The sequence below is a fragment of the Corvus cornix genome, chromosome 8 (genome assembly GCF_000738735.6).
Source record: "Corvus cornix cornix isolate S_Up_H32 chromosome 8, ASM73873v5, whole genome shotgun sequence".
In the NCBI taxonomy this organism is placed as follows: Eukaryota; Metazoa; Chordata; class Aves; order Passeriformes; family Corvidae; genus Corvus; species Corvus cornix.
In genome coordinates, this window is record NC_046338.1 from 17,306,558 (window position 1) to 17,318,710 (window position 12,153).

The 12,153-nt window shown below is 39.0% G+C and overlaps 1 protein-coding gene across 9 annotated transcripts in view; it reads right to left on the reverse strand.

Moving 5' to 3' along the window:
- Positions 1 to 12,153, reverse strand: part of ABCA4 (ATP binding cassette subfamily A member 4) — an 86,669-nt gene that overhangs the window by 26,864 nt on the left and 47,652 nt on the right. For 8 of the 9 annotated variants that reach the window (XM_010409143.4, XM_010409141.4, XM_019291686.3 and 5 more), the window contains 13 exons: positions 11,770 to 11,947; positions 10,326 to 10,457; positions 9,526 to 9,665; positions 8,454 to 8,591; positions 8,001 to 8,188; positions 6,945 to 7,035; positions 6,161 to 6,366; positions 5,705 to 5,753; positions 4,940 to 5,181; positions 4,392 to 4,516; positions 3,642 to 3,740; positions 2,453 to 2,642; positions 103 to 197 (listed from right to left, as the gene is read on the reverse strand). In XM_010409143.4, coding sequence (XP_010407445.2) covers positions 103 to 197; positions 2,453 to 2,642; positions 3,642 to 3,740; positions 4,392 to 4,516; positions 4,940 to 5,181; positions 5,705 to 5,753; positions 6,161 to 6,366; positions 6,945 to 7,035; positions 8,001 to 8,188; positions 8,454 to 8,591; positions 9,526 to 9,665; positions 10,326 to 10,457; positions 11,770 to 11,947 — 1,873 coding nt within the window. The remainder of the gene's footprint in view (positions 1 to 102; positions 198 to 2,452; positions 2,643 to 3,641; positions 3,741 to 4,391; positions 4,517 to 4,939; positions 5,182 to 5,704; positions 5,754 to 6,160; positions 6,367 to 6,944; positions 7,036 to 8,000; positions 8,189 to 8,453; positions 8,592 to 9,525; positions 9,666 to 10,325; positions 10,458 to 11,769; positions 11,948 to 12,153) is intronic. The other variant, XM_010409145.4, reaches the window with a different exon arrangement.

A 12,153-nucleotide genomic window follows, 5' to 3' on the forward strand; every position in this document is an offset into this window, starting at 1 on the left:
AGAATACTGTGGCAAATCAGGTGTTATGTCATTATTAAATAAGAATTTCATTGCCAGGTACAAAATACCGTATGTGAAAAAGAAATAGAGATTCATCCCTACCTTCCTTTTATCAAAGTGGGATATGTTTTCACCAGAAAATCTGAAATATTTCTGTGGGTCAGATCTTGAAGAATTTCTGTGCTGCGTTGCACTCTCTGTCAAGAAAAAAACAACTAATCAATCACAAACTTTAGAGTGTCTTAAGCTATTAAGTGTTTGTCAGGAAAAGAGAAAAAGTAGCTTTGGTTCAGAGAAAATGCCCAGGTTCATAGTATCACTGAAAGAGAGTGTGTCAATCACTAATGGGTCATTTATAGCCTAAACATCCTTACTTACTAAGACTTCAGAAGAAATCAATAAGTTTGTGATGCATGACACAAAACAGTTGCATGTCACTCTGAAAGATATTTTCAACAAAGGTCGGGGTTGCTCAAGGCTTTTTCTTCAAAATGAAAGAAGGAAACTTTTCAAACAAAAAGACTGAGGCCCCAGTAAAAAAAAAAAAAAAAAAAAGAAAGAGGTAGTTTCCTATGATTTAGCAACTTTAGGTAAAAATTAATACAAAAAATTCACCTTCACTAGCACATTAGATTGTTTGAATGAAAATTACTTTTTTTTTTAATATGAAAATGGTGCCACATGACAACTTTGTTGAGTCTTTTACAAATACAGGGTCACTGTGAAATGTAAGACCTTGCACTCCTGAGTTTATCCCAAAGTAGAATATACTTTAAGAGGTTCCCAGGCAGCTTCAGATGGCAAACCTTGCAACCTGCAATGATCTGATAATGACCTAGGAAGTAAGTCTAGTGACCTTTCCAGAAATTCCTACATTTATCCACAGAGAGTACTGGATGACATAGAAGACACATTACTGATGTCCAGCTGATTCTAGACGGGAAGACTGGTAGCATCCCCATAGTGGCTTCATTAATTGAGTTGTCTATGCTTAAACATAATTCTATTGACAATTATTTACACACTGTGGCTTTCCTGAAGACTCATGTGAACTGTTTCTTTCTGATAAGTTATACAAAACCATAATATCCTGCAAAATTATCAGGATAATATTATTATAAATACATCTTGTTTAGAGGACTAGAATCTCCACAAACAAATAAAAAAAACCATTGCATCTTATTTGGAATTGAAGTTTTAGACTAAAGTTCTCTGAAATACACTAGCATGCAATTAGCAAAATTCAACTTTGTCTGTTGGACAGGGATTACTTGGAAATCAGAAATAACTTGGGATGTTGTGAGTAAGGTCAGAATCTAACCTCTATCGAATTTTTTTCTTCATAAACAGGAATTCTGTGGATATTTAAAACAACTTTGTTTTGTGAACAGTGATAGAGAAATCAAAGCAAGCTGAATCAGTGTTTTCAAGAGATTGTGTCATGGAAAGTGGTATAGTCACCATCCCTGGAGTGTTCAAAAATGTTGAGATGTGGCACATGGGGATGGCGTTCAGTGGCGGAGATGGCAGTGCTGGGTTAACAGTTGGACTCAATCCTAGAGTTGTATTCTAAACTTAATGATTGTATAATTCTATGAAAATTAGAAATATTTTAGTAATTATTCTGGTGTGTTCAGCCTGGCAAACAGGAATATTAAAGATGAACAGTGTGCATGGTGAGACATTAAATTAGTGAGCTACTACTCTGAGAGTGGCTGCAATTCTGCTCTACTTCTTAGAAAAACATTTATAAAATGCAAACACTGACAGGCTGTAATTTTCCTTTGCTCTTCAAAAGAGCAAGCACATTTTATAAAGAGCATTACTAAGATCATTCATTGATAGGAGAGGTGGGAATGTAGCTCTGTTTTCCTCCATACAGCATCAGTGGTTATTAAATAACTCATCTTCATGCACGTGCATACATTCATTTTGCTAGCTTAGAACATTCTTGATAGAAATGGAACTGAAAGACATGTAAGAAATAATACTTTGGGGTTCACTGAATAGTATTTTTTCCTTTTAATAGAGGACCACACTCCACATTTTTAAAATTGTGACTTCTTTTTCTTTTCTTTCTTTCTTTCCTCTTTCTCCCTCCTGCCCTTCCCTCCTTTAAAGAAAGGCAACCTTCTAAATAGAATTGTTCCTTGAGGCAAAAGAAAATAAAAATTATTTTTAAAAATGATGTGACAAATTGTTAAAATTTTTGTGATTTTCTTCCACATGAAAAGTTTGCAATTTGGATGAAAACAGTAATCAAAATTTATTTAAATGTGCAAACTTTTCCAGTATCTCTGAAACTGAATTCCAGCAAGTCTTGCTCTCTCGATAAAGAATGCACTCAACTCCTTCCATGTATATTAGCATGGCAAGGTACTTAGACACTGGTCCCTTTTCCAGCACTTGCCATGAAACTTTCCTACAAAGATTTATGGCACAAGGACACAACCTGTGGTGGTGGGAGGCCTCCTGCACCTGCAGGGCATTCTGGCAGCATAGTGAGTCTCTTGTGAGTGCTGCACTTGCAGGAAGGTGATGGATTCTCAGGGCTCCACTCTTGGCTCAGCAGGAGGCTGCTTAGGTTAGGATGAACAGCCGGTGTGTTCCAGGCAGTTGGCGTATTATTGCATGGGTAGTTCCTGTGTAGAGGAACAGAGCTTTAAGCTGTGCAGAGATAACGGTCCATGAGAACTCACAAATCCACAAAATCACAATGCTCTAAGTAGATATTCCCCCCTCAGCCCTCATCCTGTGAGTTTTGAATAAGAACAACATTTTAGAGTACTTGGTACACATGAATAAATACAGTCTCCCCCCACATCTCTGCCAAGCTTACTGTCTTCAGCTTGCAGATAGGGCACTGAAGGAAAAAGGGGACTGTGTTTGATCCATTAGTACTCATGAAATCTACAGTGAAGAAACTATCATTTTTCTTTCTCATGCAGTGTCTTTTCTTTTTTTAAAGTTTCCTCTTTGTTTCTGCCATACCAGGTAGAGGAGAGGAACAGGAGAAGAGAGAACAACCAGAAGGTTCAAATTGCTGGATATCATGGCTGGGAAAGAGCCAGGAGAAAGGGAACAAATGTCAAAGCATAGCAAGCCAGTGACAAATGGCTCCAGAGCAGGACTCAGAGGCAGAGTAAGCAGGTAGGACAACAAAAGTTGCAGCTCTATTAATGTTGCCCTCACTTCAGAATGAGAATAATTTCTAATAATAGACATTGTCCTATTGCTACTTCACAATCTGAGCGATTGCTGAAGTTATTGCGTCCAAACACACCAATGGGAACAGGAGGAGCCTGAAGGGTCTCAGTCATGGAAAGTGCCAGGGAAGCTGAGAAGATTTGGGCCTGAGGTCACTGACCTACTGACATAAATTTCAAGGTTGCGTAACTCTCAACACCAAGCTACAGGTTTCCAGTCAGTCACATTGGGCACTGTGAATCATTCTTAATCCAGTGGCAGTGTTATCTTGCTGTTTTTGTTATTTTTGACCCAATATTAGATATAGCAAACAACACACCTGAAGCATTGGCTCTTGTGAAGAATCAAGCCAATTCATTCTTGTTTCACTACTCGAGTTCCACTAGAATTACCCTGCTAGGATCTCATTCAACAGAAATTAGCTAGCAACTTACAAAAGAGGCTGATTCTTCATGCAGCGAGTTCCAAATCCTGGTTTATTCAAGAAAGCATGAGTAAGGGAGACCATCTGCTCATTGCCAGGACGTTCATTGCTAAGGGAATAAGATAGGACTTTCTCTATAAAATATTTTTTCTAACTATTGTACTGTAATACGCATAGCAACTAGAGAAGGACAGCCATATGGCAGTACCAACTGCCCCCCTCCAAACGCTGATAATTCAATTATTTTATTTATGTAAAAACCCAGAATGTTCTGAGATGGTTGACAGGCTATGGTTCTTTTTCTTTTCTCCTAATACTAAAGCTGACTTCTGACAAAGTCCAATAGCAACATTCTCCAAAAAAGCCTTGAATCCTCATTGCTATTCTCTCAGCACTGTCACAGTCAGTAATCAGAAGATGAAAAACATACTCTGCATTTTCATAAGCTGAGGCCTGGATCTCCTGTTAAACAGGATATATAACTTTATAAGTGTTGAGGTCCTGAATTCAGGTAGGAAGAGGAAAATACCAAAGTTAGAAAGACATTTGAAAGACTATTTGTTAGATCTACTAGCAGCTGTATTCTCCATGTGCACCAATTTCAAGCTATTTGAAGTCTGCTGATTCCAGTAAAGTGAATATTTTCTTACATCACACAGAGTGAGAAAAGAGCAGTGAGACGGGGCCCCATGATGCTAACTAAACTGTAGGGAGAAAAAGGTGTGTGTACAACAGATGTACTTCAGGCAATTCCTCTTACCTGAAGAAAGTAAACTGTTGTCCATAGATCCAAGGGTGTAATGTTAAGGCGGGATATTCTCCAAATGGAGGAATAATGACTGTAAGTACTAGAGACAGCAACACAAAACTAGCAGGGAGAACGACCTGCAGGAAACATGAAAACGTCAGAGTAGGTTATTACATAGGTGTTGTAGAGTGCCACTATACATACCCCATAATATATGTAAACAAAGGAAGGACAGCAAGATCACATAGATCCAATCTGGTTTAACTCCTGAACATCAACAATTTAATTTCCAGCACTTTTGCTTAAAATTCTGGTTGTCATACAACTGTATTATGTTAAAAATAAAACACTGGGCTAGTAGTGATAGAATCATGAACTTGGTGCAATTGATAGACTCCAGGCAGAAAGAAATAAAAGAAGAGACAGAAGAGTTGGAATCATAATTGCACTGTTACCCATTTGCAGCACCTCTACTGCTTTCCATAGAGCCATCATTGCTGGAAAGACCGTATTGAGAGGGTTGTGGGGAAGACTCAAGCACAGCACAAGTCAGTCAATACCTGTGCTAGGAAGTCCTTGTGGCTGCGGGAGGCGTGGTGGAAGCGTTTGATGAGCAGTGCTTTGATCTGCTGATGTACAAGCTGAAAGCCTTTATACTGTCGGGACCCTTTGCCTTCATTTTGATCTCCTGTTCTGCCTACTGGCATTCGAGAAGTGTCATTAGCTTTCAGTGTGGTTTGTTCAGCTGGTTTGTTCTCAGTAGGAGTTTTGCCAAGAGCAGAACCATTTTCTTGAGTATCTCCTAGGTTAAGATGAGAGGCATCAGAGAAGACATTTTATCTTCCATGCATGAAGTAGCACAGATATTTTAATGAGGTCCAGATTTTACCAACTGTATATATCATATCTTCAGATTGTTTTAATTACAACTGTTGCACTGTGGTTGTATTTAGTGACATCATATAGTTAAACACTCCTCTTACTCAGCAGGATGAACAATTTAATAATCTATGTAGTTTATGGACTAATAGTCAGCAAAGTAATTTTTATACAACTACTAAAGCCATTGACATCTGGGTGCTTGACACTCCACTTTTATTTGCTTAGTTAAGAACCTCATCCAATCTAAATACAAGTCTTTCTGCTGACTTAATCTTTTTTTTCAGATATCATGTCAGGCCCTAAAAACAGATATTTGCTGACCAAATTTATTTTGTCAAGAACACATAAAAGACTGAAAGTTCTGAAGCTCCTCTTTACAGAGTGTTCAGAATAAAAATAAGTCCCAAGAACAATTAATCAAATACAGATTTGTGGATCTATACCTGTTTTTTGCATTTCAGGGTCAGCTTCTGCTGTGACCTTTAGGAAAACCTGCCATAGAGAAATACGTCTTCTGGTTAGGAAAAGAATAGTTACAATAACCTGACCTTTAGAACACCATACATCATCCTTCAATATAAAAGAAAAAAATTTGGATACCTTTTCAGTACTTCATCTTATTACACAATCAGAGGTCTCTTATGAAATACCTCAGAAAATAAATGAATGAACAAAGATACAAATAAAAGGGACACATTTCAGACTATGGGTAAGGCTCCTCAAGGCTACAATGAAGTAAGGCTTGGATCCTCTCTCTAGGCCCTTCTCAAAGATTTTCGGAGTGTGCCACAGCTTATGGGACTAGATTTTGAAGGACATATTAAGAATTACATATTTAAGAACAGGAACATTTTGAGTGCTTATGGTAAGGTCAGCAGGTATTTCAATCTGTCTGTTACCTCTTCAAGTGGTGTGTCTGAAACTCCAAAACTGCTGAGTCCCAGGTCATCCAATGTTTCCTCCAGTTCTCTGAAGAGACTGGCATAAGATCGTTGTTTAAAGTTTTTATTGGGCAAAAGATAAATGAGTTCCTGACCAATGCTTTCAATTAATTTTGCTTCTGGGATATGATGGTGGATGACTTCGGCTAGCTCATTTAGATCTCCTGTGAAAAGTCAAAACAGTGTTCATAGAATGAATATTTAACCATATTAAGCATGATTTCAAAACCTGTTGTTTGCACTAAAAGGGTACTGGTCTATTACGTAACTCTCAGATATCTCAGTTAATTCTGCCCTGGGCTGGGCTGTGTTGCTAATTATGCTTTGTATTTATGTAGCAGGAAACTATTTCAGGTTTGTTAATAAAGCACAACAAAATCTTCAGGGATATCTACTTAAATTCTTCTCTCATGCAGACAAGCCAAAATTACTTTTTTTTCTATTTCCTTCCTCTAGATATGTTTCAGTTTTCATTAACAAATTACACGAAACTCTTTACTAAACTTGTAAAGCACACAGACTTCTAGTTCATCATTTGTACCTGAGACCACATACACAAAAAGCAGTCAATGGTAAGCAAAACCACAAAGAACCCTTATTAAAGTCATGTTATAGTACAATACAAACGTTAGACACAAGGACCAAAGAAGTGGACCTCAGCAGCATTGATCTGCAAGACAAGATTGCAGCGTAAGAGGAGACATAGCTATGTGCTGGAATGCTGAACCATCCTGCTTCTTACCATCCAGTTCCAGCTCTGGAATGCCTTCTTCACCCCTGTGCACACAGCTGGAGCAGGAGCAGGAGCACTGAGATCCACAGCTACAAAATGACTAGCATGGATGAGCAAGAGATAGAAAGATGAAAGTGCTTCAGATACACTCAAAACAGGATGTAAGGGTTGTCAATCTTTGAACAGCTTGAGTCCGTGAAAAATATGTCATATCCAGAGCATCTTGAACATATACTGAAAATCATCTGAAGACTGGATTAAGCAATGCAGAAAACATAAATCCATCTGCACAAATAAGTTCTAAACTGCATACAAAATACCTGGGAAAATGCAATCAGCAGGGGCCATGAGTGTACAGACTGTGTTGCTACTAGGACTGGAAGCACTACTTTCAACATAAAGAATCCAGAACCCTACTTTTCAAGCTGTGAGAGGCTGGTTTAGGTACGGATAGATGTAGACTTTTCTGGTGTCTCAGCTACTTACCAGACTACCTAATGTTTAAAATCAGTGTACTGCAAAAGCAAGAATCAGAAAGACCTGTATAAGGACAAAGGCGGCTTGAGAGTTGGAGTTGTTCAGCCTGGAGAAGGGAAGGCTCCAGGGAGACTTTAGAGACCCCCGCAGCACCCAGAGATGGCTACAAATGAGCTACAAGCATGTAGTGATAGGACAGGGGGGAATGGCTTTAAACTGAAAAGGGGTAGATTTAGATTAGATATTAGGAAGATATTCTGTACTGTGAGGGTGGTGAGGCACTGGAATAGGTCACCCAGAGACACTGTGGATGCCCCATCCCTGGAAGTGTTCAAGGCCAGGCTGGATGGGGTTTGAGCAACCTGGTCTAGTGGCAAGTGTCCCTGCCCACAGCATGGGGGTTTGAACTAGATCATCTTTAAGGTCCCTTCCAACCCAAACCATGCTAATATGATATTCATAATTATATCATCATAAGACTAACTGCAGTTTTGTACACAGTCTCAAGCAGCACTTAATTGCTTTTTACCTTGGTGCAGTGCAAGCATTATTTGGATTATATGTGCAGGGAGGGAGATACATACTTACAGTAGCCCTTCCCATTTTTGTGGTTCTCACTTTGCGAACAAGGGTGAGATAAAAGCCAGAGCCGAAAGAGTTCTTTAGGAATACAGGAGAGCCTGAGCAGAAGAGTTTCCCTTGGGATATGATGGCTACCCTGTCTCCAAGGATGTCTGCCTCATCCATGTGATGGGTTGATAGGATAATTGTTCTGCCTAGAAGGAACAAGGAGGAATGTTCAAGGCATGGACTCTCTCTGGAACTCAAAACTATGCTTTGCTTTTTGGCAATTATTTCTCTGCACCAAAGCCAGGTCCCAGGTTTGCCACAACCATAGGTATCTGTTCAAAGAATCTTGTTTGCTTGTGTTCGTATCCCACTACTCATGACAGTTTACACAGCAGGCACATATTGCATCTACGACAAGTTTAAAATATCCTACCAAAAAAATCAAACAGTTTCTACTCTCAAATCTCTTACCTGGGCGATATTTCAGCAGAAGATCCCAGATAGATCTCCTGGAATATGGATCAACTCCAGAAGTGGGCTCATCCAGGACTACCACTTTTGCTTCACCCACAAAAGCAATGGCAACAGACAGTTTCCTTTGCATTCCACCTACCAGAGGACAAACACATACAGGAGTATAAGATGAGTTATATAAGTGGCAGGGATGTAATTAACATTGCTTTTTGGTGTGGGGACAAACTGATACAAACAAAATGAAACCCATCCTCAGACACATATCTGCAAAGATAAATTAATAGTAATTTTTCTTCTGAAGTTCAAAACATGTTGTCCAAACTTTTTTTTCTTTAATATATATTTTCCATCTACACGTTGCATTTTCTGATTCTTGCCAGAAGCAAAAGTAGGAAGATATGAGGTTTTCATGTTCTTTGGTGAAATTAACCAACTTTTATAGTTGCAATCAGGACAAAGTAGTATAGGAACAGCTGGCTGTTTATACAAATCATCTTTGGAATCTGAGAGTTGTTCAAATACACTGTGTGCATTTGTATCTTCAGAATGGAAGAAACTACTCCTACCAAATAATACAGTATTATGGAGCACTGATCCATACACTTGGGCAGCATAATAGCATAGTATTTCATTTGCCTTGAAATAATAGAAGATTGTATTTTGTTTCTTATATTAACCAATTATATATATATTTATTTATTTAAAACTAATAGCTTTAAGTATATTTGCATTTGCTGTATATTTATAAGACATAGGAGCTTTAGGGACAGGTTATGCCAGCTTTACTACTTGTACAGTCCCATTTACTCCTTGAAAATAAAGCCCCCCTACAGTGTACATTGGTGTGTTAGAATATGGCCTCAAATATGTAACTCGAACAATAATTGCCCAAAGGCTGGGTAGGATGGGGCTGTGAGCAATCTTGTCTAGTGGAAGGTGGTCCTGGCCATGACAGGGGGTTGGAACTAGATAATCTTTAACATCCCTGCCAACCCAAACCATTCCATGATTCTATGAATGACAAAGAAAAGGCTGCAGGAAAAACATCTTAGAAAATTCCTGTGGGCACCTGACAAATTCTGAGCTTCTTCATTCCTTTTATGGGTGAGGCCCATGTCTTCCAGCATTGTTTCCAGCTCTTGCTCAGCTTCATCCCTGGATCTTCCTTTCAGTTGAGAATAAAACAAGATGTGCTCTGCTACAGTAAGGCTGTGAAATCAGACAGAAAGGCAAGAAGGGAGGTTAAATGAATAAGCTGGTTTTTTCCCCAAGCAGCAATAAATTCACTCTAGATTTATCTTGCTAAAGGAAGAGAGGTTGCATTACCCTAAAAGATCTTCTTTGGGATCAACACACTTCACTTGGAGGTCATAGTTTCTTTCTTTGCCTTTTCAAAGCAGAACCTGCTACTAAAGGAACAGGTATAGCAGGCATCAAACCATCCATTTATGGGAATAAAATGGAAGAGAGTCTGCTGTTGAGATGAACACAAACTAATGGAAGTGAAGCTGGAAATCACCAGAGAAGGCAGTAAGTGGTTGGGTGGTAGTGAGAAATGGGCATAAAAAGTCCTTCTACTGCACTGTCAATTTGGATTTTTTTGCTTTAGGAGTCCTAAATTGTAGTGCATGAACCTCCAGGCTAACTCCTGCTAACCCACACTACAACAAGTAACACCAGGAGCACTGTCATTTTCCTAAGAAACTTTGCTCCCAGCGAAATGATACAGGAGATTTCTACTGCAGGATGTGATGTATTCCTCTGAAATACATCTGCTGCCAGCACAATGAGAGAAACAACACAGGCTTTGGAGATTCTCATGCATACAGACTGGGATGCTTCTTAAAGCCAGTATGGAGCGATACTTACTGATTGAACAAGATGTTGTGCTGAGGGCACATCCCTAATCTGTGCCGAATGGAGTCCATGTGAGTCTGGATATCCAGGCCGCCAACCAGCACAGTTCCAGATGTGGGTGGGAAGAGGCCTGTCAGTATTGACCTGGGGAAATAAAATGAGGAAATTCCCCCTCTCCTATCTCTCTGTGCTAAATAAGGAAGCTACATTGCATGATTCCACTAGATGGAGCATGATGACTTCTTACTATAGGCCTTGATGAAACAACTCCAGTGAAAAGCATGCATGTAAGCACTCTTGATCTGCTACAGAGAATCTCATGGATCTGCTGACATAATTTTTGATACAACTGTCTATATGGTTCTGGCTTCCATTAAGAAACTGTTTTAGTTCAGCATGTTATATCACCCCGACATATAAATGGGTCTAAAATGAAGCTCAGTAGGATGAAGGTAAGAATAATGGTTTGAGGTCTCTGGCCATGCTGACTCACACCCTACACCTTTATTTTCTGTAAACTAGGAGACCAAATGTTATGTTGTAAATGGGTGGCGTCTGTTACTAGGTTTGGGTGATTAGTGTATTTTTCAATTTTAAAAAGTTCAAAGCAGTAAAAATTTTTGGTTTTATCATAAGAATAAACCCCTTCAAATTTACAAAACATTTCAGCAGATTAAGATGCTTTTATTTTGGGTTGAACATATTCATTGTGAAACAATTAAAAAAAATTAAAAGGCAATTTAAAGTGCCTTTGAAATAAAGGTGTTTTAATTGAAAAATCCTGAAGTATTCTGCTGGGAAAAGTCATAATGAAACACATTCAGTTCTTTCAACGTTTGATGAACTTGTCACAGATTTATAAAAGGTTTAGTTCACCATTTAATCCTATTTTGCTAAATAAGGTTCTGTATCCAGAAAATTAAATATGGTAAAAGTCCAGCTTCCTGGGATGCTAAGTTTCTAGGACTAGAGGAACATTTTAATCTGGACATGGATCTTGCATGCGTGTAACCATTTGATTTAAAGAGGGCCTGTATTTTATACTCCTTTGCACACAGACCAAAAGATGTGGCTGACCTAGAGCCAGTTAGAGAAACCAAGAACAAGTGGAATGTAGTGGCTTGCAAATTTTCAGCCCTTTCAGCCAGAAAATCCTTATCTTTCTTCACCTATGGTAGTTTGGCCATGGGAAGTGAATTCTGAGGGAGAGTATTGCTTCCGTCTCTCTAGACTTTCACTTGTTTGTGTCATGCATTACCTCCCTCCCAGGGCTTTAGCTAATCCAGGATATCTTCTTTATGCCTGGGGGCAGCATTTCCCTGTCTGGAAAAGCCTAATGTTGTGTGTCAAGCCAGCTACAGGGGTGATAGAGAGACAAGGGAAGAGTGAAAAGAGAAGACTGCTCCAGTAATAGAGCACTACCCTGGATTTGCTTCTTCTAAAATAAGAGACTTACATGGTGGTTGTCTTTCCTGCTCCATTGTGACCAAGGAAGGCTGTGATCTGACCCTCATAAAAAGTAAGATTCATCCCGTCTACTGCTGGTTTGGGCCTGTTTGCAAAAATCTTCACCAGGTTCTGAATGCATACTCCTGGAACCAGTCCTGTTGGCTCGGGCTCAAATAAGGTATTTACTTGAAAGGCAAGAAATCAAGAATGAAAAAAGAATAAAAGCACCTGGTTTTAATCCTAGTTCTGATGATAACACATCAGTAAGTGCAGAATAGCACATACCCACTATAATACAGCATCATGCTCCAGGGCCAGATTCTTCAAGTCACACCAGTACAAAACTGAGGCCAGATTTGTAATTGTAGTGCAATTTAATATTTAGATTCAC